The sequence below is a fragment of the Protopterus annectens genome, chromosome 6.part0 (genome assembly GCF_019279795.1).
Source record: "Protopterus annectens isolate FY-2018-M chromosome 6.part0, PAN1.0, whole genome shotgun sequence".
In the NCBI taxonomy this organism is placed as follows: Eukaryota; Metazoa; Chordata; order Ceratodontiformes; family Protopteridae; genus Protopterus; species Protopterus annectens.
This window is the reverse complement of record NC_056737.1, coordinates 1132788886-1132816270: the sequence shown is the minus strand read 5'-3', so window position 1 is coordinate 1132816270 and position 27385 is coordinate 1132788886. Positions and strand designations below refer to the sequence as shown.

The 27385-nt window shown below is 40.4% G+C and overlaps 1 protein-coding gene across 1 annotated transcript in view; it reads right to left on the bottom strand.

Moving 5' to 3' along the window:
* BAZ2B (bromodomain adjacent to zinc finger domain 2B) overlaps positions 1-27385 on the bottom strand; it is a 3835724-nt gene that overhangs the window by 415538 nt on the left and 3392801 nt on the right. The window contains exon 33 of the mRNA XM_044074749.1: positions 25994-26148. Within this exon, the coding sequence (XP_043930684.1) occupies positions 25994-26148 (155 nt within the window). The remainder of the gene's footprint in view (positions 1-25993; positions 26149-27385) is intronic.

Genomic DNA, 27385 nt, shown 5'->3' with positions numbered 1-27385 from the left:
TGACAGATGGGTCCTGTTCCTATATTGGAACAGACTCGGCTGTTACTACAGCTTGCTCCAGCCAAAAACTCTCGAGTTTCACCTCTACCCACAATCCCTCTCTCACAATTACCTCAGATCAAGTTTGCAGAGAATGTAAACCTTATCTACTATGCTTGCAAGATCACAATAATTTAAGGATATGTAATCCGCTCCACTAAAATAATCCTTAAAGGCTGGGGGATGGAAGGAGGGGAGTCAAGGATAAATAAAGATAGACAACACAGATGGAATATTTTATGGGAAGTACAGAACTTCTTTATCTGATGTTATCAAGCTTCATTTTACCCTCTACTCATCACTCATTAGACCCATTACAGAGTACAACGCCGTTTTTGGTATGTACCTCACAAGATATCTACAACAACTGGAAAGACCACAGAAATACCTCACAGAGGGGATTACTGGCCTTAAACAGATGCCCTACGCAGACAGTCTCAAAAAACAACAGCTTTACTCCATCGCATATCGTCTACTCAGGGGAAATCTCTGCCTAACATACAAAGCTATGTCAAACCCAGAGTTGTTGGACATGCTCCACTTAAAGAAATCCCACTCCCTCCGAGCTACACGCTCTAGGGACCTAAACCTTGTCACCACAATAAACAGAACATGCTGGAGGGATAGATTCCTGTCCCAGAGACTTCCCTTACTCTGGAACAGACTACCTATCTATGTCAAACAGAGCTCCTCATTAGCACTCTTCAAGAAAAATCTTGATGATTGGATGGAAAATGGGAAATTCACCCCAGGGATCACTTCTGTGGCTCTGCTCGACAGGGGCACAGGAAAATAATTTTCTTGGGTGGCGAAAGCCAGGGTACATTTTTTGGCTAGGCTTATATAGGCCTTAGGGCCAATAGCCTAGTAGCTACCTATGAACCTTGACAGATGGGAAAGAGTCCCCAACTACCTTAGACCTTCCGTGGACTCATAGAAGGATACTCCTGAGCACCATCGAACCAAAGGACGTTCTTCTCCTACAGACCAAGTCCAATTTGTAATGAGTAATAAAGGTATGAGGAGAAGCCCAAGTAGCTGCTGCACATACATCATCCATTGAAGCTCTAGATTGGAAAACTGTTGAAGTGGCTACAGATCTTGTAGAATGAGCTTTCACAGGCCTAGGCAAGGCTAATTTGTTCTTATCATGGATAAATGAAATACAGTCCTTCAGCAATCTGTCCAGAGTCACCTTGCTGATTGGCTTACCAAACTTTGCACTGGAAAAGAAACAAATAGTTGGTCAGATTTTTGTATGTCTTTCGTTCTGTGATGATAGAAACATAATCGTCTATGAACATCTAGTAAATGTAAGGAATATTCACCTTTGTTGAAAAAGTTTGGAAAGAAAACCGGTAAATTAATAGCTTGATTGATGTTAGACTCAAGACTACCCTGGGTAGAAAAGGTGTTCGTTCATAAAGAAACTCTTTCTGGAAAATCAGATAAGGAGGTTTTTACATGACAAGGCCTGAATTTCTGAAATCCTTCTAGCAGAGGTTACAGCTACCAAAAACCATGTCTTCCAAGACAAAAACTTCAGATCACATTCTGCAGAGGGTTCAAAGGGAAAATGTACTATGGTCTGTAACACTAAGTTTAGATCACAAGGAGGCGTCAGATCTTTGAAAAGAGGTTACAACAAAAGTGTGCCTCTTAAAAATGACTTTCAAAGTCTATGAGGGGGTAAAGAACGTTCTTCCAAATCATTGTGGAAATCGGAGCTAATTGTAGTCTGATGGTAGAAGGGGAAGCTCCAGCATTAAAAAGAGAAGCTAAAAAGTCTAAAATATGCTCTACAGAAGCATAAAAAGGATCAGTATGTTTTTCTTGGGCCTAAATGGTAAATCTCTTCCATCTTCTAGAATACAGTTATCAAACGGAAGGTTTATGAGATGACAGGAGAATACGGCATACTGGGGAAAAATATTCAGATGTCTGGCAACTAGTGGAAATGGAGGAACCATGCTGTAAGCTTGAGGTTCAAAATAACTGGGTGAACAAGTCCATATGGATGGGACAGAAGTTCTGGTTTCAGGTCCAGAATCCAGGGTTGTTGAATCAGATAAGGCCAAAGGAAGGGGACCCAAATCTGTCGAGGCCAAAAGGGGCCAATGAGGATTACTGTGATTTTCAACCTAAGTGCTTTCTGTAGGAATTTCAGAATTAGCAGTATTGGAGGAAAGGCATACAAGAGACCAGGGGGCCAATTGTGGAGGAGAGCATCTCTTGGTGACTTCCCCGGAGGGGGAGTCAGGATGGAGTAATGGTACCACTTGTTGTTTAGGGGAGGGGCAAACAGATCGTAGCAAGGTCGACCGCAATGACAGAAGATCCTTTCCACCACTTCTAGATTGAGAGGTCACACATGAGGCTGGAGGATACATCTACTCAGTTTTCCTACAATCACACTGGAACTCCCCAGAATATGCATTACTATTAGAAAGCGGTTGGAAGAGATCACTCACTACCACACTCTGGAGGCTTCTCGACAAAGGGGATAAGACTTGGTTCCTCCCTGCTTGCTGATGTACCATACTACTGACATGTTGTCAGTCTGAACTGCAGTTGTCTACTGAGGTAGAGCTGTTTAAAAGGCCTGCAATGCTAGAAGCACCACTCTTAACTCCAGAACATTGTTATGCAGGTTTGCCCCTAAACAGGACCAAATGCATTGGACTGTCCACCCCCAACCCATCTGGGAGGCGTCTGTGGTCACTATGGCCGTGGGCTCTGGAAGAACAAAGGGGGCATCTGAGGATAATTTGTTTGGAATATGTCCATCAAAGTAAATCTCTCTTGCAATAATTAGTGATCAGAATTTGGTCTGACAAGGGCTTCTGAAGGATAGACCACTAAGAAGTTAGTAGCCATTGCAGAATTCTCATATGAAACCTGGCTAGAGGAACTACAGTTATTGAGGCTACCATCGATACTAGAGTTTGCAAAGCTAGTCGAGCAAGAACTCTCTTTCTGTGGATTATCTTTTGAACTTGTGCAATAATCCTTTGGAGACTCTCTCAAGGAAGGGATGCTATGGTTGTCGCCATATTTAGGAAAGCCCCTATAAATCCTAGATTTTGCGCTGGAATCAATTGGGATTTCTTGTGATTTACCGTAATTCCCAGGTGGACACAGAAATGGAGTGTGTAATCCCTGGTTACTGTCAACTGATGCCTGGTCAAAGCGGTTGAGACAGTCACCTAAGTATGGAAAAACCCAGAATCCTTGCAGTCTCAAGTGAGCTGCTACTACTGCCATGCATTTGGTGAACACCCTAGGGGCTTCTTTGAGAAGGTCAACAAAGCAATGGATGATGGCAAAATCGTTCACACTGCCTACCTTGACCTGGCCAAGGCATTTGACACAATACCTCACTCGGACATTACTGACAAATTCAAGAGGTTAGGTACAAACTCGTATGTCACCTGGTGGATAGCCAACTAGCTCATAGACAGGACCTATGAAGTTAGAATTGGGGAGTCTACCTGTACAAAGAGGCCGGTCACAAGTGGAGTCCCTCAGGGATCAGTCCTTGGACAGCTCCTGTTTGGCATTTACTTCTCAGACGCCAAGGCCAATGTCAGCAGTCTCTACCTGATAAAATTTGCAGATGATTGCAAATTAGGAGCTGTCACTGAATCTCACACTGACACAAATGTTCTCCAGGAGGGGCTGACACAGACAAACAACTGGTGTCAGAACCATGGACTAAATCTAAATGCCAAGAAATGCATAACAGTATCCTTTGAGAAGTCATCCATCTCTGGTAACTATCATACTGACAAACACAACCCTTAGAGTTGAACCAGTAGTCAGGGACTTAGGGACACACACAGACGGTAATCTAGCCTTTGATCACCGTGTCTACAGTGGTGAGGAAATCATTCTATGTTGCACAACTTATAAACAAAAGTATGGCATCTAAGTCCAAGGAAGTAATTGTTCCACTGTATTCGGCATTCGTCAGACCTATCATTGAGTACAATGACCCCTTTGGTAGGTACCTAACCAGGCATATCCAACAACTGGAACATCCACAGAGGTTCCTCACTAAAAGAATACAGGGTGTAAGTAATACAGTGGATATAAAAAGTTTATATATCCCTGTTATAATGCCCGGTTTTTGTGATATAAAAAAAATGAAACATCATTTCAAAACTTTTCCCACCTTTAATGTGACCTATAACCTGTACAATTCGATTGAAAAACAAACAAATCTTGTTTGGGGAAAAAATATAAAAAATAAAAAACGTACAATAAGCTGGGTGCATAAGTGTGCACACCCTTAAACTAATACTTTGTTGAAACACCTTTTGATTTAATTACAACATTCAGTCTTCTTTTGTAGGAGTCTATCAGCATGGCATTTCTTGACTTGGCAATATGTGCCAACTCTTCCTTGCAAAAGCACTCCAAATCTGTCAGATTGTGATGGCATCTCTTGTGCACAGCTCTCTTCAGGTCACCCCACAGATTTTCTATTGAATTTAGGTCTGGGCTCTAGCTGGGCCATTCCAAAACTTTAATTTTCTTCTGGTGAAGCCATTCTCTTGTTGGTTTGGATGTATGACTGGGGTCATTGTCATGTTGAAAGGTGAAATTCCTCTTCATCTTCAGCTTTCTAGCAGATGCCTGAAGGTTTTGGAACAAAAGTGACTGGTATTTGGAACTGTTCATAATTCCCTCCACCTTGACTAAAGCCCCAGTTCCAGCTGAAGAAAAGCAACCTCAAAGCATGATACTGCCACCACCATGCTTCACTGTGTGAATGGTGTTCTTTTGGTGATGAAGTGTTGTTTTTGCACCAAACATAGTTTTTGGAATTGTGGCCAAAAAGTTCAACCTTGGTCTCATCAGACCATAACACATTTTCCCACATGCTTTTGAGAGACTTGGTGTATTGTTTTGCAAATTTTAGCCGGGCCTGGATGTTTTTCTGTGTAAGAAAAGGCTTCCATCTTGCAACCCTACCCCATAGGTCAGACATATGGAGGATACGGGTGATTATCACATGTAGTACACAACCAGTACTTGCCAGAAATTCCTGCAGATCCTTCAGTGTTGCTGTAGGTCTCTTGGCAGCCTCCCTGACCAGTTTTCGTCTTGTCTTTTCATCCATTTTAGAGGGACGTCCAGTTCTTTGCAACGCCACTGTTGTCCCATATGTCCTCCATTTTTTGATGACGGTCTTCACTGTGTTCCATGATATATCCAATGCTATGGAAATTTTTTGTACCCTTCTCCTGACAGATACCTTTCAACAATGAGATCCCTTTGATGCTTTGTAAGCTCTCTGCGAACCATGGCTTTTGCTGTGGCAGGCAACTGAGTACATGTCAGGAAAATCCTACTAGGTCAGCTGAACTTTGCTTGGGGTTAATCAGAGTCTCTTTAATTGATGGCAGATGTGCGCCCAAGAAGACTGAATGTTGTAATTAAATCAAAAGGTGCTTCAACAAAGTATTAGTTTAAGGGTGTGTACACACATAACAAAGTATTAGTTTAAGGGTGTGCACAGTTATGCAACCAGCTTATTGTAAATTTTTTATATGTTTTCCCCTAACAGATTTGTTTCTTTTTCAATTGAATTGTACGGGTTATAGGTTACATTAAAGGTGGGAAAAGTTTTGAAATGATTTATTGTGGTCTCATTTTTTTATATCGCAAAAACCTAGCATTTTAACAGGGGTGTGTAAACTTTTTATATCCAATGTATGTCCTATGCAGACCACCTCAAGGCCCTATCCCTGTATTCTGTCTCCTACAGGCTTTTGAGAGGAGATCTATGCCTGGCATACAGGGCATTGTCAGACCCCACTCTGATGGACCTCCTGCATAACCACAAAACAAACAGCACCAGAATTACTCATTCTAAAGACTTAAACCTTGCCTGTGATATAAATAGGACCTGCTGGAGACATAGGTATGCATCACAGTGACTACCTCGTCTATGGAACAGGCTCCCCCATCTATGTGAAGCAGAGTTCCTCCCTAAACCAATTCATGTGCAACCTGGACAACTGGATAGTACCAGAAATTCTTCCCTGGTTTGGCACTATGTCTCTAATGGACACAGGTAACCTGCAAATGGTTGATCTCCCAGGCCCATGTTTACACTTATCAAGGGGATCAGAACTCTTCACAGATTTGGGATGCATGGCTACGCTTAAAAAGGCCCTTGTAGTCATTAGCCTAGTAAACACCTATGAACCCAGAAACCAAAGGGCAGCACTCTGATTTGGTAATGACATGCTCCTAGCTGGAAAAGAAGGAACTTTCTGGAGCATTTTGTCCATTTTTATTGGTAATACGCATCTTAAAGATCTTTGAAGCACATCCAGTCGTCTTTCTTCAGAAAAGGAAGAATGGACTGTACAGTGTCCATCTGGAACTTTGTTTGACAAACTGATCTGTTCAGCACGCTGAGATCCAAAATAAGTCTCCAGTCCCTGGTCTTTTTTGGCACTAAAGAGCATCTTAAGTAGGTTCCGGATCCTTTCTGGTCTGCCGAGACTTCTTGGAGGACTCTTTTGTCTAGAAGTTTTTGAATTTCTTGAACTGCTGAATCCCTCTGACTGGGTGGAACATCAGGGATTTTATTGTGTACAGGAGGCGGATGGGAAAAGGGAATGGTACAGCCACTGGATACAATCCGTTGCACCCATGAATCTCAGTAGGCAATCCACGATGAATATTTATTAAGAAACGGATCCACAAAGCTTTCGTTTCTGCACAATCAGGAACTTTATCACAATGAAAAAATTCCTGCAATAGATCAAATTTAAATAATATGTTTTTATGACCTTGTGACTATTTGTATTATTTAAATATGATCTACTGCAGGAATTGTTTTATTCTGATGAAGTTCCTGATTGTGCAGGGATGAAAGCTTTGTGGATCCGTTTCTTAATAAATATTCTTCATGGATTGCCTACTGTGATTCTTTTGCTTTTACAGTGTGTTCTCAGCTATGTGTTTGTGCCGGTTTTCTTTTTTGCTGTGGTGTTGGTGCTGTTTATTCGCACCAAGAAATCTGTTGTTTTGCTTAGCCAGGCATCTAGATTCAAGTATAAGCATCTCCCAACTGGCTCCATAGAAAAACAATCCGCCCTCTATTCAGGAGCGCTGAAAGGGCTTACCAAGAAAGAATCCCTGAAGACCTGGTTCTGTGGACCACCTCTGCCGTGAGAGCTTCTTCCATTTTGGTTCCCCCCTCTGCCCCTGGGGGAACTGCTTCCACTTGTGTCCTGGAAAGGCCCTTGGGATTTTTTGAGCCACATCTTACCAAAACTCCTCCGGTTCCTAGAAACGGATCTTTTGGGGGGGAGGGGTGGAAAATGTATCCCCACAGCAGAAAGGGTCTTGCCATTTTTCTCACTCCTGGATAGTTTCTTTTACTTTTGGGCCAAACAAGGGTGTTCTGTCAAAGGGAACGTTGACAAACAAAGAGTCACATAGGTGCATCCAGCCATGTCTCCTTATGGCTACACCTACACCCACTGCTCTGGACATCCCTTTGGCTATATGTGCAATTAGCCTCATGGACGAATTAGACACAGAGTTCAGGGTGGCTAGCTGGGAAGCCACTTTCTCTTGGACTCACTCAGCCACAGCTCCTGCCAATGTATCTGACAATTCCTTGATCAGATCCCTTTGCAGTCTTATAAAGTGTGCAGGAAGTTCAAAGACCTTAGAACGAAGGTTGACGAAGCATAAACCCAATTCCCAAATCTATCCACAACCCAAAACACCCTATTGGGTAAATGGATAGATGAACTCTCCTCAGCGAGTTCCTTTTTTGTGGTGGCTGCTACGACCATGGCATTCACAGCTAATCCCTTGGTCCAGAACTGTTTATCTTCAGGGTCAAATAGGATTCTGTCTGGTCTCTTGGGGGAAGGGTTCGCTGGTGTCTGGAGCCTTCCATGCCAGCTGTGAAATCAACTGAATGAGTTTATCAGCAGGTGGGGTCACCCAAGAGATAGACGGGTGAGTGCCAAAAGCCTGCAGGTAAACAGATTCCTCTGAGGAAGGGTTTTGGGACTTCCAGACACCCCCTTGCTTTAAAATTTCTAGGATGTCTCCAAAGGAGACATCTTCGGGTGGTGACCTTGGGGAACCTTCCCCTTCATCAAAATCTGTGTCTTCAGTGACTGATTCCTGAGGGGAATCTACATGCTTCTTCTTGCAATTCTTCTTCTGAGGAACCGCTTTAGGGGGATAATCTGGGGAGGTGTCAGAAGATGACAGAACCTGAGTCTGAGAAGGCTGAGAATTGGGCACCCACTATCCCAGTGGAGAGACATGTGGAGTAACAGAGCCAGAGGGGGGTACCTGTTCTGAGCAGGAAGGTACTGACTGAGTCACTATAAGGGAAAGGGCCCTTCTCTATCGCCTTGAAGGCCAGCCCCCCTGAAGAGGGAAGGGAGCCCGGAACAGAGATAGACTGCTTTGGGACCGGGGTCACTCCCCGCTTCGAAGAACACACCCTCAAGATGGAAGCCAGAACTGAAGTAACTCGAGCCAAAGCTCCAAGGAGCAGAGATGGCTCCAAAAAACCTGGTGTTGAGTCCTGCCCCCTGGAATGGACAGGGTAGCTATGGTTCCCAGAGGTCTCCGGTTCTGAAGCCAATGAAAAGCTCAGGGGAAATTACTGGTTCTGAAGCGGTGGAAATCTCAGGTACTGGTACAGCTTGTGCCAGGAAACTTGAAACAGAAAACTCTAAGGCCTCAGAAGAGGTCAGAGGAGGAGTGGTCAACGGGATGAAGGAAGGCTCAGTTCTAAGATCTGAAGGAGCTGGAGCCAAGAGGGGGCCTGCAAGTCTTCTAGCCCACAAGAATTTATTCACAAGTTTTACACATCGAGCTCAGACACACTTTTGGTGGAGTGGATCAAAGATATGGATGGAGAGTTATGCCTCTGAAGAAAAACTTCTAGAAGCTCAATAGTGAAGGGGTCTACAGATGGAGAATAAGAAGTCCTGGAAAAAAAATCTCCCTTGATTCAGAAACTGTAGTTTGCGCCGATGTAATTGGTGCCATTGAAGAAGGAGCAAATAAATTGTCGTGCACCACTGCCTTCACCGTTGAAGGACCTAAAATAGTTGTAAGTGCAGAGGAAATTGTTGTCATCTGTAATTTAGACTCAGAGGCCTCCAGTTCTAAGGATCATTTCGGAAAAGAGAATTTTAGTTTCTTAGTTTGCATAGCTAACAGAGAAGGCAGAACTGAGACAATCCTCTTTTTGCCCTTGTCCAACGAAAAAGAGGGTGAAGGGGGAATATCAGTTTTAGCTTTTTCAGCAGTAGATAAGGCTTCACTGAAGACGGAGGGGATCAAACCCTTTAAAATAAGCTTGTTACATCTCTCAACAAGGCCTCAATGACTGAACCCGTGGCAAATACTGCAGCCCTCTTATAAGTGAACATGACCCAAGCAATAAACACAAAGGGAGTGAAAGCCAGAAGATGGGATTTTGTGACCACACTTCTAGCATTTTTTAAAACCATTAGGGGAATTTAGCTTTCTCAGCCATCTTAAAAAAATTATGGCAGAAAAGCAGACATTCACAGGTGCACTTAAAGAGAAAATCTTGAGGAAGAGAGAAGAACAAAATTTTTTATTTTTTTTTTTTGGAGGGAAAAAAAAGGAAAAGGAAAAACTATCAATGATGACAGTTAAAGAGATACACCAAGGTGTACGGGAAGGGAATATCAACTATGACATTAAAAAATACATTAACGTGTATGAAAAGAGAGAGAGAGAAAATAGTAAATGAAAGGGTAGAGGATCAAGAAGACAGGAGATTCAGAGAAATCTCAATAGGGATTGTGGATAGAGGTGAAGCTTGAGAGTTTTGGACTTGCATGAGCTGTTGTAATGGCCGAGTTGGTTCCGATACCGGAATCGGACCCATCTGTCAAGGATAAAATGAAGACTGACAACATCAGATTGTCATATTTTGGTGGCTGTGTGTACTTGGACAAACTACTAAAGTGGTTACTTTGGGAAATGTTTCAATTTTAGTGCTTGTACAACTACAGTTGGACACACTGGGGGGGGGATGCTGCATTTTAGTGCTTCTGTGTACTACGAGAGGCATCTGAAGTGCTTGTCTGGGGAAAATGTTAGTGCGTGTATGACTACAGTTGGACATACTGGGGGGGGGGGTGCCTCATTTAAGTTCTTCTGTATACTGGGACAGACTACTGAAGGAATTCTGGGAGTTTTCATTTGCTTGTACCTACCCAATTACATGGCCATTTTACTAAAATGTTTGCTTGGAGAAATGTTCCATTTTGGTACTTGTGTGTACAGGGACATAACACTGACGTGCTCACCTGTGAAAATGTTTCATTTTGGTGCTTGTGTGGACTTGGACAGACTACTAAGGGGTAAGTTGAGGAAATGTTTGATTTTGCTGGTTGTGCAGTTTTGCCAAGTAGTGTGTTTCCAATTACGATGGAGTATGGATTAAATCTTCAGGACAGGAGAAGGCTAAGGTGCAGCAAAAATAAGTGTCCCACTATTACTAGAAAAATGTTTGAACAAGGAAACAGAACGTGAGGCAAATCTCCTGCTGGGAGCTGTAAATCATAGCAACAAAAGCTCAAATTACCTTTAGCATTTTGACAGCTAGGGAGGTGAAGTGTGAAGGGGGAGGGGAGAAGAACTGAAGGACTACTACTCAGGCAAAACAAAAGACTGCAAATCAACCACTCTAAAAAGAAGCAGCAGTAAAAATCACTTTGAAAGTCTGTTTTGTGGGATTATCACTGTTTTTTTAAATAGCCATTAAACAGCATGAAATGTTAGTTAAAATGAACTAACTGAAAGAAAGCAGTGTATGCATGTAAAATCTATGCAGTGGCAGGAGCTTTGGAACAAAGATGGCTGTGTGATGTACTGTTTTAAAAACAAACACTGCATTTTGGGATACTAAGAGGAAGATTAAAAAATCAAAATCACTTCAAGATGCTAGACCCTATGTGGTCATACTCTGAAATTACATATAAAAATATTTAAAACACTGTAAATAGTCCTGGAGTGGTGTTAAAATGTAGGAAACATCAAGACATAATGAAATAAACGTGTTTTTTAAGTCTGTGGGTGTTGTTCTCCTTTAAGGTAACAGTCCTACTGCCTATACAATATCTTTAATGAGGTAAAGAAGCATATCTTTTTGATCTAATGCAGCAAGCACCCAACAACCAGAAGCTCAACACTCTTAACAGATTCTTTACTCGCTTCATCAGAATTGTGTTACAAGACACCACTCACCTGCTGCAACTCATGATCAAGAAGTGGATATCAACTCGGACGGACCTTAGCTATCCAAGTGACCAGGAAGAGGAGTAACATTTAATTTCAGAACTTCTGAGGAATAGCCAAGGGAGACTGGGCACTAACCACTCAGAGTTGCAGCAGGATGTTAGAGATACAAAAATCCATGTGTAAGCAGACACCTAAGTTAATCTTGAGATACCAGAATCCTGGGTGGTAGAACAGAAAAAAAAATCAGAGACTGGTCTGAGTACATGAACATGCCAAGGCCGGATTTTTGTAGAAAATATATCCAGACTCATTTCTGCTGTTCAGAAAAAAACTGGTGCAGAAGCAGAAAGTCCAGTTCATTGGTTATAGATGAAACAGCTTGGGTAAGAAATTAAAGATGACAGCGGGAACAAAAAAAAAAGGGAAAAGAACTAATATACTTCCATTGTCCTAAGATAATATAATTAAAAAAATGAAAATTGCATTAAAATGTAAGCAACAATAAGGCATCTGAACTTGTGTTAATAAAAACATAAGCTATGTACTCACTATAATGTTCCACCTTTGTTGTCCATTTTCATTCTTCCTCAATGAATAGATCAAAAATGGGTTCAGATCCGATCCTTGGACCCGACTTGGCCACTTTCTACAGATTCTAGGATATGAATTTTGAGCTCCTCCCTTACCTATAATGTCCCTAACCACTACAACACCTCAGATCGAGTTTGCTGCTACTATACACATTATACTCATAAAATACAATAACAGTGCTATGACAGAAGAATGACAGCTGAAAGATCAGGAATTCAGACAGGAACTATGGTTCCTAACAACACTTCCATTACGTCTCTCCCAAGGGCAGGGGGAAGGGGGCTATTGAGGAAGAATGAAAATGGACAACACAGATGGAATGTTATGGTGACTACATAACTTCTTTATCTGATGGTGTCAATTTTATTTGTTCCTCAATGAATGGGATAGAGTCCCCAGCTACAGTAACCTTGGATGGCACTCATCCAAGGATGTTCCGGAGCACTGCGGAACCAAAGATAGCTCTATTTCTGGAAATAATGTCCAATTTGAAATGTGCAATAAAGCTATGAGTATTAGAACAAATGGCAGCTGCACAAATTTAATTAAATAGAGTCTCTAGCTGAAAAGGCTGCAGATGTAGACATTGACCTGGTTGAATGTGCTTTTAGTTGTTTCAGTAAAGCAATATCTTTCAAGGAATAAACATAGGAAATACAATCTGTTATCCATTTAGACAGTGTAGTTTTAGAAACTGTTTTTTTCCAGTCTTTTACTAATGAAAGAGACAAATAACTGATCCGTTTTTCTGAATTCCTTGATCCTGTGAATGTAAAAACAAAGTTGTCTATGTACATCAAGAAGATGAAGGGTGTATTCACCTTTGTTATCAAATTTGGGGAAGAAAACTGGCAAATTGATAACCTGATTGATGCTGGTTTCAGGGGCAATTTTTGGTATGAAAGAAGGAGTTGTGCGTAAAGTAACCCTGTTCTTGTGAAATATCAAATATGGCAGTTTGGAAGACAATGTTTGTAGTTCAGATACTAGTTTTGCAGAAGTTATAGCTACCAAAAAACAGTTTAGACAGTTTATCCAAGATAAAAACTTGAGATCTACTTTAGCTGATTGTTCAAAAGGACAGAGTACTAAAGCTTTCCAAAACCACAGTGAGGTCCCAAGGTGGCGTAGAGTCCTTTACTGGAGGTCAAAGTAAGAAGGTACCCTTAAGAAAGGCCTTACATATTTTCCATGATGCTAAAGCAGAAGCATTATCCCCAAGGTGACAGTTTAGTTTGAGATGACTGCTAAGTGAAACTTGATGGTGGAAAAATTTGCTCCACCCTGGAAAATCAAGGCAAGGAAATCTACAACAGTTGGAAGCAGAATGGTAAAGGGATCTAATTCTCTCTGAGGAGCTGAAAGGGAAAACCTTTTCCATTTACTTTTGTAAATGTTCTTCATTGAAGGTTTATGAGAACAGACTGGAATGTCTAGCCATCATTAGATTTGAAGAAACCATGCAATCAACTTGAGGCCAGTAACCAGGTGAACTTGCCCTGATGGATGAGACAGGAGGTCTGGACTGGTATCCAGCCTCCAAGGAGGATGTACTAAATAAGAGCAAAGGAAGGGGAACCACACTTGTCGAGGCCAGAAGGGGGCAATGAGGACTACTGTGCTCTTCAACTGAAGTGAGAATAAGCATAAAGGAGATTGGGAGGGCCAAACATGGACTAGAGCATCCCTCGGTGACTGTCCTTGAGGTGGGATAAGGGCAAAGAACCTACTGCAATTGTTGTTTAGGGAAGATGCAAATAGGTCACAGCACGGTTGACCCAATTTGTGGAAGATCAAGTTTGCCACTGATTGGTTGAGAGACCACTCGTGAGGCATGAGAATGGTCCTGCTGAGTCTGCTCGCTAAAATGTTGGATTTCCTGGTATGTGCATTGCTATAAGAAAGCAGCTGGATGAAATCACCCATTGCCATACCCTCATTGCTTTTTGACACAGGGGATAGGACTTGGTCCCCCCCCCCATTAGTTGATGTACAAGACTACTGACATATTATCCATTTGTACTGCAATAGTCCTCAGAGGGAGAAAGCTCTGAAAGGCCTGTAAAGCCAGAAGTACCAGTCTTATCTCTGAAAAGTCTGTCCCATTTAATGCTCCCCCACCTCAACTGGGAGGCATCTGTGGTCAACGTGGTACTGAGGGAGGAAGGACAAACGGATGACTTTGTTCGATCTCCTCAGAGTAGATCCACCAAAGAAGAAACTTTCTGCACACTTGAGACAGTTTTATCGTGTGATTTAAGGGATAATGATAAAAGGACCATTGCACCCCACGGTCCACTGGAGAACTCTCATGTGTAAGTGAGCAGTGGGAATTAAGAGTTATAGTAGCAGCCATCGACCTTACAGCTTTTAGGAACATTCTTGCAGGGGGAGAAGGAATGGAAAGAATCTGTCGGATGTGTGTTTTCAATGTAAGAATTCTGTTTGAGGCAGAAGAGCTATACAACTGACTGTGTCTAAGCGAATCCTCATAAAATCTACAACTTGAACTGACTGAAGATGAGATTTGTGCATGATGATGGTGATTCCCAGCGAAAGTAACAGCTGAAGCAAATAATCTCTGGCTTTTATTAGTAGACACCTGGTTGGTGCAATAAAAAGCCAGTCTTCTAAATAGAGAAACACTGCATTTGAACACCCTGGGGGCTGTGGTGAGACCAAAGGAAAGGGCTGTCAACTGATAATGACAGAGTCCCAGCCGGAAGTGTAGATATCTTACAAAACACCTGTTCATTTTGATGTGATAGTATGTGCCTTGAAGATCAATTAAGCACATCCAATCATCCTTCTGAAGAAGGGGCAGAATGGACTGAACCGTGACCATCTGGAATTTGGAAATTTTTACAAACTGGTTCAAATAGTTTAGATCCAATATAGGTCTCAGGTCCCCTTTCTTTTTTGTCACTAAAAAGAACCTTGAGTAAATTCTGGATCCCGTTTGGCCTGGTGGGCTCTCCGACCTTCTGGATGACTTTTTTGTCTAGCAACTTTGTAATCTTTTGAGCTGCTAGCTCCCTCTGATTGGGTGGAATATTTGGGAGAAATTGTATAAAGGGAATGAAATATCCTCTGGATATCATCCTTTGTACCCATAAGTCATTTGTGATGGCTAAACAGGTGTCTTGGTACAAGGATAAGCACCCCCCCCCGACTGCCTCCAGAAAGGGACAGTCAGGTAACGTTTCAGAAACACTGGAAGGATCGGTTTGAGAAAGAATCTTGAAATCCTGGATTTTGCAGACCCCCTCTGCCACATGGAGGTGTCTACCACTGAAGTTATTTCTCCCTCTGCCTCTGGGGGAAAATTCCCTGCATGACTCCTGGAAAAGGGTCTCTGCAAGGTAGAGAAGCGAATTGCAACAGCAGACAAGGTCTTTCCATTCTGTTCACTGCGGGAGACAGTCTCTTTCACTGCTGGCCCAAACAAGGATGATCCATTAAAGGGAGCGTTGATGAATGATGCCTTGAAGGGTTCTACAAAACTGTACAATCACATCCAGGCATGTCTCCTTATGGCTATGCCTAAACTGGCTGCCCTCAAGGCACCTTCTACAGCATGCAAGATGAACCTCATGGACGCATTTGTAATAGACTGTAGGGTGGCCACTCATGAGGAAAAGGATTTCTGTTCCTCTGCAGACATTGACCCTTGGCCAGAATTAGAGAATTCCTTTATCAAATTCCTCTGTAATCTGGTAAAATGTGGCCGGTAGTTCAGCAATCGCAGGGCAAATGTCGCTGACATGTACACTCCCTTCCCAAACTTGTCCAAAACCCTAGACTCTCTGTTAGGAGGATGGACAGTGGAGCTTTGTTAGGTAAGGTCCTTTTTTGTGGCTGCCACAACAACCACAGCATCTACAGGAATCCCTTTTGTACACTATCAGCAGGGGCACTCAATATTTTGTTGGGGCATTTCGGAATAGGTTCTATGGAGTCCAGTTCCTTCCTTTCCTTACATATATCTATAAGCTCATCTGCAGGGGAGGTAACCTAAGATGTAGATGGGCCAGACCTGAAAACTTCCAAGAACATCGATTCCTCCTGGGATGGAGTTCGGGAAGACCAATCACCTTTCTGGCGAATGATCTCCAAGATATCTTCAAATGAGACATCTTCAGGCGGTGATCTAGGGGATCCTTGGTGTCTTCTGTGAGGGATTCCTGTGGGGAATCCAAGTGCCTTCTCTTCACGTCCTCTTCCCTAGGGACCTCCTAAGTGGGATTTTCTGGGGAGCTGTTGGAAGAGACAGGGAGTTCTCTGGTTGGAACTGCTTGGAAGCTCTTCTGGGCTGGCTGTCCTTAAGGTGTTGAATGTGAAGGCTCAGACACAGGATCCAGAGAAGGAGTAGGATATGGGTCAAGAGTCAACACTACTCTGTCTAGAGAGAAAACCCTCTTCAACACCTCAAAGGCAGAGGGGCATAGACAGGCTGAGGGCAGTCCCACCAGAGTCAAAGTTCCTGGAGCAAATAATCCCCGAGCCAGCCCAACTCCCCCGCTCCAATGGAGGAGTCATTGCTGAACTATCAAGTGCTAAAGCTCTGAGAGGAAGTGATGGCTCCATTGGATTTGACCCCAATGCTTTGGCTCCGAGACACACTGTGTTCCAACAGTGTCGGATCGGAGCCAACTGGGCCAGGGAAGTAGCCAGAGTCAAGCTTGATACAATCTTCGGATCCAATGGTTCAACTTCTGGGGCTCTTGGATCCAAGGACTCAAATGGGTGTTCATACTGGAGAAGGAGCAATTACAGGTTGAAAAGATGGTTGGCGGCTCATGGATCTGATGGGAGACAGAGCTGGCAAAACACCGTTGGGATCTGTGTTCTGAGGAATTTCCTCATCATTTTCTCCACGTCCGCTTCAGACAGACTATGAGAAGACCTAATGGAACAGGATGTGGAAGGTTGCCTTGAGGACTTCTTAGGTGTTTCTTGCAAAAAAGTGGACCTCAGTCTCAGAGACATAGGCTCTGGAGAGCACCTGGCAGCATGGGGCCGAGGAGGTGGAATGGTCGACTGTGCCTGATCTGACGTTTTCATATCCGAGATTTTAGGAACCTTTTTGGGGGGTTCTGCAGTAGGTATAGGTAGTGCAAATCAGGCATAAGAATGCTTACAGTACTCCCTGGGCTCCTTAGAATTTTGGGAGGGGTCTGAGCCCCTGAAGAAGTACCTGAATATGAAGCTGAAGTGGTAAGGCCTTCTTTCAGAATTAGCTTGCTCCTCCTACCGCTAATTGCTCTAGCAATGAAGGCCACACATATGGAACAAGAGGTGGCCAGATGTGCTGGACCCAATCAATAAACACACTCCCTGTGGGCATCAAAACTGGGCCCATAGGAAGTGCACTTTTTAAATCCAATCAGCTTATCACCCATACTGGAAAAAAATACCAAAGTCTAAAAAAGGAAAGAAAGGAAGAAGGACTTTTTTATTAAAGGAAACAGATAAAGAAGGTAGCAATAGACAGAAGAAGTAACTACCAATGATGGTATTATGGGAATATACCAAAGAGCATAGAAGGAAGAACAAGAAAAGGAACGGACTACTAATAACGGTAGAATTAAAAAATACCGAAAATTCAGTAGAGCGGTTACAGCTGGTAAGAGAGTAAATTAGATACTAAGTAGAAGAAAGACTGTCAAAAAGGTAAAAAGGAAAATGCAACTTTTCATTCACAACACCCCAAAGGAGCTTGTGAAATAGCAATCCCAACTGTCTTGATGAGCATCAAATGAGATCTGAGGTACTGTAGTGGTCAGGGTAAGACAGGAGCTTGAGATTCAGATCCTAGAATCTTTAGAAAGTGGCCGAATTGGATCCGATGATTGGATCTGAGCCCATTTGTGATCTCATTCACTGACAATGGAGTGAAAATGACAACATCAGATCTAAAGATACATGTATGGGGTAGCGAAAATTAATTTACTTTCTGCACAAACATCGGTGCTTTAGAATGAGTTGAGTAAGTGATGAAGTTGGGAAGAAGAATTTGCGTTACTTGCCTTCTGGACATATATTTATATAAAAGCAATCAAAGCCTATTACCAAGTTCACATTTAGAAACATTATACATCACATATATTGTTCTATACAATATAATCACACCAACATTACATAAACTGTTCAATTCCTGCCTTCTCTTAAACCTCATTCTTCCTCCAAAACATTGTTCTGCATGTACTGTTCAATTTCCATTTCTTTTTCCAAGGAATTTATTCCTACCACTTTCCTAAAGATCCCACTTCCTGTTCATTGATCTCTGCTACAATATTCATTACTTCAAGTATGGTTGGTTTAGACTTTGATTTCCATTTTCTAGTGATTACATTTTTGCCAGCCACCAGAATTAAACTTAACAAGGCCTTACAATGATTCAGCAATTCAGATTCTGTATCCCAGCTCAAAAAAAAAAATCCATTTGCTTGCCCAGCTGAATGATCCCCACCCCTTACTCACTATTCTCAAAAATTACATGACTTGTCAATATAAAACATGTACACTGGTACAATACACTAATGATGCAGTCACCCCCCTTGCTGGTACGACTTCACACCTACTCAATACAAAACTATAGCACAGCCTCAGTTCTTGACCCCACCTCAATATCAGAAAGACAAAGTTAATGCTCAATACTAACAAATATCATAACTGCAGATAATCCACTATCCCATTCCTTATCAGCCTACATCCTTAATATCTCCTTAAGGCTCCATGCAAGACCCCAGCCCCTTAAATCAAGAAACAGATTCTGACTAAAATGAATGTACTGCAACAAAGTAGAATTAGTGTCCGTCAGTCATCAAAACTGCAGTACAATGTTACTGGCAATCCTTGAGTAGTCTGGCATCCTATACTGATGCAGAATAAAACAGTGGTGCAATGCACTTACTTTCACACCTTTTTCACTCAGTGCAACTAATCTCTAACTTATAGTCACTGTTAATGCTCATATTTGAATTTGAATATAAAAAGATTTCCAAATTTGCTGCAAGTCATAATGGAAAGGTACACTGATGCAATAAAGTAACACTTCGCAAGGCAATGTAAGTTTAACTGTGGTGTAACAAAGCTTACATATTTTGTGATGTTGTTGGACTTATCAAATTTTAGTCTTTTTTTAACTACCAAATGTTAAATGTATAATTCATGGTTAGCATATATGAACTGTACCAGTCCACAAAGACCTCCTTTTATTTCTATATCTTTTCTGTCAATCTTCCTACTTGATTAGAAAAGGTTTTCTACTGGCTTAAAAACATTTTTTACCCACAAATGTATAGTATTTAAATATGCATGTACTGGAGCTTTTCATCCTGGGACTACCTTGAAATAGGATCTTTCCAGTGGGACATGTTCAAACAAGAACCATAAACAGATAGCAACACAAATACTTTTGACTTCTAAGATGGCTGCACAGAGTAACAGCTTATTTCTAGCACTTCTAGTGTGAAAAGAGAAACTCAGCAGAGAAGGCCAGTAGACATATGTTTATGGGTAAATTTCAGCAACTGGCTTGTAAATATACAGCCTAGATGCCAAGAATAAAGTAATACAGAAGACCTGAAAAATAAATCAGTTACAAAAAGTGAAGAAGAAACACTGACTGGGCAGGGTTCTGCAGCTGTTCAGCAAAAAGCAATGCAACATTCAGACATGACTTCCAGTGACCTACAAGAACATATAAGGCAATTGCATACAGACCTGGTTAAAATAAACAAAGCACTGATAGAGTATATCAACACAAACAACAAAAGGCTAGAAAAACGGAAGAAGCTTTAAACAGATGTTCTGATGAGATGATAAAGCTGCAAATATCAGAGAGGTTGAAATGAAGAAAAGGCTGGCTGAATATGAGACTGCTCAGGAAGAGAAGTTTCAAAAAATAACAGAATTAGAGGACAGAGCACGTAGGGAAAGCCTGAGATTTTCAGCTATACTAGAGAAGATGGAAGGAACCGACTGCATTAATTTTTATGAAAGCACAAATAAGCAACTGGACTGGTATCCCACAGCAGAAGTTAAGTTGAAAGGGCATACCATGTGTATTCTCCAAATCTGGCTATAAGAAAGCAACCTTGACCTTTAATAATAAAGATGCAATCCTACAAGCAGAGGGAGTCAATTCTGACAAAATTGTGGCAGAATGACAAAATACTAAAAGTGGGAAACAGCAACGTATTTGTGGAGAATGATTACTCATTGTACACCAGACAGAAGAGCAAATTTATTCTACTATTCAGGGAATGTCATGATACAGGTGTGAGATTCAAACAGCTATACCCAGCTGTCTCCAAGGTATTCTTCCCTGGACAGACAAAATCATTTTTGATGAAGTACATACTAAGGAGAAAATACAAAAGCTTGTCCAACAGAAAGTGCGCCATGAAACAGAAGGAGATTCTGCTTCTTTTTCTTCTGGTAATAAAGACAACAGAGGGACTGTACCTGTGAAACCTTTTCCACTGTTTCAATGGAATATTTTGGAGAGAAGGAAGGGAGCACAAGAGTTAACTAGACGAATCGAGAGTACAGTGGAAATGAGGCAAAGACAGGATTTCGGAGATGAACAGTAGTAAAACCAGTAACTTAATATGGGATTACAATGCAATAATTATATTTGTGAAACATGACAGAACAAGAAAATCTAGAAATATTGGACTTTTCAGAGTATGTTGGATATGCCCTACTTCATGTCATTAATGTTTGGAAAAGTGGTTTAGTGAGGACGAGAGGAGGGTGAAAGTTAACTGTAAGTAAAGATTTTTTTCTTAAATAGTACCACTTTTGTGGCATGTTGTTTTCTTTACATGCTATAAAGTAAATTTTTTTCTGTTATTTTTAAGTGTAATGGGGATTGTAAACAGGTGCTGCTGTTCTTTTTTCTCTCCTTTCTCTCTCTCCTTGTCCAGATTTAAAAAATGCAGGCACTGCAATGTATAAAAAAAGCCTGGTTTGAAAGCATGATAAAGAGACATTGCTGTGCTTTTTCTCATTCTTACAGAGGGAAATGACTGGATTAAAGACCTTAGAATAACTTAACAAATTTTAAAAGAGAGCAACTAAATGAAAAAGAACACTGAACATTCTGAGGCTTTTTTTCTAGCAAATACATGTAGGCTCAGTAACAATTCTGTAGCTGGTCTTCGTATTTCCATGGAAACAATCCGATAAAGATAAACTGGCTGGCTGGTTCCCATGTCTCCATGGAGACAATCTGATAAAGAGAAACTGGCTACAGTCTGGTGGAGAGCGATTGCCTGAGGGGAAAAAAGAAAGGAGTAATTGGCTAAGAGATAATGTTCTCTGAAAGCAATCAGGGTTTACCCCAGAGAAGATAATGTCCTCTGAAAGCCTTCAGGGGCTTTCCCAAGGTAGTTAATGTTCTCTGAAAATATTCAGGTATTTCCCAGCTGGGAGAGCTATAAAGATAAGACAAAACCAAACAGCACTTAGTAAAAGCAGAGGCTGCACCATGTGCCTTAGCATGGATGACCTTTCTTTTAGGTTAACTCAAGTTTGTGAGTGTGGCTGTCAGTTTGGGACTTTTGTGCCTATTAGGAGGGTAAAACTTCAATATTTGAAGGTGTACAAAGTTTTATGTGCATTAAGGTAATAGGTTTTAGGGGGTATTGAGGGTGTTTTTTTGGGGGGCTTTCAATAAAACAAAAAGTTTTAGAAGGTGTGACATAGGCTCAAATGGATATGACAAGAAACGACTGTATAAAAAGTTCAACCTGCCAAACAGTGTATGCATGTAACACAAAAGCTGGAACTAGACATTTAACCAAAAAGGTGTTATACATAAAAGGTGGGAATAATAACTTTTTAATACAATGATGCTTTCTTTAATGTCTTTAAATGTAAATGGCCTCACAAATACAAACACAAATGAGTAGTGAACTATAATTAAAAAAATGTAGCGTGCAAACTGCTCCAGGAGACACAACTGGAAAGAACTGAATATGTGAATTTGATAAAGAAAGGTTTTCAGGATGGTTCTTCAGCAGAATACCTGGGACAAAGGGAAACAGAAGTACTTGCTTTAATTGCAGGAGGAGCTCCAACAGTGACAGAAGAAGATAAAGGTAATAATGGCAGATTTGTAGGGGCTACTGACAAGGGAAAAGGATTACAGTGACATGTATTTACATTCCACCTAAAACTGCTGTAATGGAGTTTAATAAAATTCTGGGAGAAATAATTAGTTTTCAGCAAGGAATATTGCTTACAGGTGGGGACTGGAACTTGATTTGCAGCAGTGAGGATGTGTCTGGGGGGCCAGAAGGGAAAATATAACAAAGGAGGGAAGATTTTTGAAGACATTTATGAAAATATTTATCACAGAAGATGTGAATTAAGTAACAGTAGTTCGGGGTGAATTTACATATTCCCCAAGATATAAAACTGGGCTAGGCTAGACAGAATTTACAGGAACATGTGCATTTAACTGAAGGTCTTAATATGCACTGCACCAATAACAGCTAAAATAAAAACACAGAGTAATGAAATAAAAATGAGACACTGGTGCTTTCCCACCTATCTGTTGAAAAGAGAAGAATTTAAGGAATGGGTAGTAGAGATTACTCAGGAGCTGTTACAGAGGATAGAAATTTCTTTTGAAAATATAGCTAGGGAGTGGGATAAAATTAAGGTAGAGTTTAAAAATAAGGTGGAAATAAAAGAAAGGGAGCTATGGTTAAAAAGTAACAAGAATTATTTAGAGGGACTGACAAATGTGAAAGTACTGCAGAGTAGGGGGAATCTCACAGAAAAAGAAGAGGATCAACTGCAAAATGCTAGGCACAAAATAAAGGATTGCATCAATAATATACACAAGCTTAGAAACACTGCTGTTAAGCAACTGTTTTTTGATAACACCAGAGCAAAAAAAACTTTTAGCACAATGACTCAGGCAACAGAAAGTAGAAAGGTATGTCACCAAACTTAGGGAGCCTATAACAAAAAAGGTAACAAAAGTTCATGTAGAGGTATTAGAAATATTTCAGAAATTATATGAGAGTCTCTATAAAGCAGAGAAATATGAAAATAAAGAAAATATATGAATGGAAATGTTTAAGGAAAAGTTAAACAGCAAAAGGTTAGAGGTTGATGAGGCTCAATTACTAACAGATGGATAGGAGGAGATGAGATAAAAATTGTGATGTATAACCAGTCTACAGGAAAGTCCCCAGGAACAGATTGTATTACTGTGAAAGTTTGGAAGCTAGGAGGAAAAAACTGATAAAGATCTGAAAAATTTTGTTTAACACCATCTTAAGAGGAGAAGGACCACTGTCCTGGAAGAAAGCAGTGGTAGCTGTAATACTTAGAGGGCAAGGATCCACCAGATCCAGTTTTATAAAGGCCCATTTCAATACTAAATCATGATTATAAAGTGTTCATGTCTACAGCAGCAAAAAGAATGGCAAAAGTAATGCCAAAACTGACCGATATGGATCAACGTGATTTCGTGGAGGGGATCCAAACATCTGACAAACATTGATGATTCAGAGGGGAAGCAGAATGTAAGAAAATACCATTGTTGTTGGTGGGTCTTGATGCAGAAAAAGCATTTGACAGAATAAGCTGGGATTTTATGAGCAGCGCAATGGAAGCATTTGCTGGAAAACTTATAAAGCTGATGAGGAGAATATATGAGGGATCGGAGGTGAAAATGAAAGTGGGTGGGGTCCTCTCTGATAATTTCTGCTTGAGCAGAGGAATCAGGCAGGGGTGTCCTCTTTCCCCTTTATTATCTGCACTATATTTAGAACCACTGGCAAAGAAAACAAGGAACTCAGAAATTCAAGGATATAATTGGTATGTTAGTCAAGAAAAGCTGGCTTTATTCACAGATGATATTATTTTGTACCTGACAAAACCAGAAAAAAGGCATTACAGTGTTGTGGAACATTTTGAGACAGCTTGAGATCTTTTCTGGATACAAAAATTAATGAAGCTAAAACAAAGGCAATAGTGGTAAGTTATGTACCCACATATGAACTGGTTCAGGAATACCCATATTTATGGTGACATGATAAAATTTAACATTTAGGAATATGGATTAAAAATTATACTAGTACGGCAGGTAAGGACATGTAGGAAGAGACTAAACAAAAGATAATACAAAAACTGAGAAAATGGAAGCCTTGTTATACGTATATCGATAATAAGAAACAAGCAGTTAACATGTTTTTAGTCCATTTAGTCTTATACACAGGTCAGGTAAATTTTTTATCAACCAGAGAAGTTTTGGGTAGCAATTAATAAAGCGCTGAAGGACTTTATTTGAGAGGGGAAGATGGCAAGAGTAAAGTAGGATAAGCTGATTCTTCCAGTAGAATAGGGTGGATTGGAATTACCCAATTTGAAGTGGTATTTCAGAGCTACACAGTTAAGATTTCTATACATAGCACAAGCATCAAAGTGGAAAGGGACAATGATGAAACAGAGGAAGCTCAAGAAACAAGGAGTGACTGGGATTTTGGACGCAGGCCTTTAAGGAGAACAACAATAATCATGCAGCATATTATATCCATGAAGTAGGAGAAAGTATTCTAAGAACTAAACCAACACGGGAATGGAGAAAGGAGATTCTGCCGATAGGGATGACTGCAATTAGGGATACAGAAAATAAGCTAGGGGAAGTAGAAATTTATTGGAGAAAACTGGCAAATGAACCAAGGTACTGGGAGCAAATAACTAGACAGGGAAAGATGACGGAATGGGAAGACACCAAGAATTTATTTGAACTGCAAGTTAGAGATTACCTTTCCTATCAAGGATTGATATCACAGTATAGGCAAAGAGAAAGAAAAGGGGGGGTCCTAAACTAAAGATCAGCACTGGTAGAGTTTTTAATAGACTCTAGAACAGAAACTGCCATTAAAAAAAGGAATAATTAGTAGGGCATGAAAAATACTGCATGATAACTATAAGAATCAATCAGAGGAGGTTAGAAAGGATTGGGAGGAGAGACTGAATAAGCAATTTACAAAGAAACAATGAAAGGATATATGTATGTCTCCCAAATATGCAACAACAAAATCTAGAATATTTTTTTTTTTACCTGGAAATGTTTACATAAAAATTTTTATATTCCAATAGACTCTAAAGAATTTTTCCTCAGGTAGACAGTAAATATTGGAGGTATGAAGGGGAAGAAAGCGGTAATTGGGAACATATTTTCTGGGAGTGTGGTGAGTTGGCAGACTTGAAAGATCTCCTGCAGGATTCACTGTCAGAGATGCTGGGTGGGCAGACTGCTCTGACGAAGGACATTATTTTTCTGAGTTACGATACAGAATCGGAGCTGCCTAGACATGGTAAGACCTTGCTGTCTAATAATGGTGGCTGCCAAAAAAGCAACTACTAGAAAATGGAAATCAAAATCTAAACCAACTATACTGGAAGTAGTGAATATAATAACAGAGACAAGACAACTGGAACTGAGATCTTTAAAAAAGAGTAGGAGCAAACTACATAGGAAAAAATGGGAATTTTGAAAACAATACATACAAGGGAGGAATGAGCCCTAAAAGACAGCAGGACTTAAATGAGCTATGTAATGTTTGGGTGAGAAAGATTGGGTAGATTATAAGTGATGTATAATGTTTCCAACAGGGAGTGTGTGTCAATATGGTTTGTGATGTAAAATGCTTGTAACTAGGATTGTGTTGGTGTGGTTTGTTTTCATTTATGATTTATGTATGACTGCCTGTGTAGTAAGTAATGGCCTGTGTAGTAAGTAATGGTTTAATGAAGGTGTTTCTTGTTTTAAAAAAAAGTCAGGAATTGAATAACTTATGTAATATTGCTTAGGTTATATGATATATAGCAATATATGTGAAGTATAATGTTTGATATATTAATATAGTTTGATTGCTTTTATATGAATGTAAATTTGTCTGTCAACTGATAATTCAATAAACGTGTTTGAAAAAAGCAACACAAATACTTTTTTCAATATGTAATAAATACAAGTTAATAAAATGGAAAATCAGAAAGATTCTGTAAACTACCAATAATTTACAGCACATCTGAATACAAAACAAACCTTTACTTGAAGACTTGCTGATGCTACTCTTCTTTCCAGTTCTTCCACCTGCTGCAGAACAGCTACATCTGTTTCCATGGCTTGCTCCTCCACAGACCAGCTTTCAACAAGTTCCTTACTTGCTTGGTTTTCTTCATTTTCTTCTATGACAACAACTGTTAAAACATAAATTATCGACACAGTAAGTTTTTGAAGTTCTACTACAACTTTACCTACAAATACATTAAAATAACACATTTTGAAAATCTGCACAATACCCCTAATTTCAGTGACACTGTTATAACTTGTAATTATATAATGTTCTAAATTAATTTTAATTCTAGAAAACAAAAGATGTGTAGTCATTGCTACTGCTTTACATGACCAAGTTAAAAAAAAAAAAAAAACCTGAATGAATTATAATGAAAAATGACCACTGACATGTAATGAAACAGTTTCCATCTCAGTACTCTGTACTAAAATGGATAGCATGTAGCAAATTTAATACCCAATGCTCATAACTTGGCTCTAGATGATTGTCACTGCTGAAGTGACACCTCGATCTCATGTGCAAAAATAGGAAAAAGAGGTTGTGGATGGTTGGATAGATGCTCATAACTTAGGGTAACTACTTGTCTTCATAAGAAAAGCTCATACTCCATGTACATCCTGCCTTTACAATCACAGTTAAATAAAAAGTACAAAGATCAGTGCCACAAAGTCTGAGTAAATCTGAGGAATAATGATTCTACATTTTACACATTAAACCATCAAAAGGGGCAGCAATTTACATCAACTGCAGAGCAAAAGGATACTGATATTTACAACAATGTAGAGATAAAGAGGCAGAATCAATTTACCTGCGACTGTCTGATTGCAGAATGTTTTGCTTCTTTCCAGAACAGAGTAGAAAGAAACTATCCAACCTTAGAAAAAGGCCTAAAAATACAAACACCTGACTGGTTAGAAGAAAAAAAAGATGACAAAGTCCAATGGAAAAGATACAGCAATACACAAGCAATAATACCTAACAGAGTGGGCGTTATCAGGAAATTAACACCCACCCAGGGCGTTGTGAGTGAGGCCCACACTGCAGGCAAAGGGGCGTTATCACCACTGGAAAAGTGTTATTTCCCTTGTAACACTCACCCTGGAAGGCATTTATTGCACCTAGAGAACGGGACAGCTGTTAAACCGGTGTGTGTTTTTTTTTAAATCACTACACACTTTCTTTATATTTCTGATGTAAAACAGTCCCTCTGTGTTATGTTTCAAACTTTCCGTAACAAATGTAACTGCTGTTGGAGGAAGTGTTTTATATTAAAAATATAAGTAATGCAAGTACTTCCCCACACATGCACACAGATTCAGAAGCACACAGACACACCTAGTCACTACAGGTGTAAAAATTAT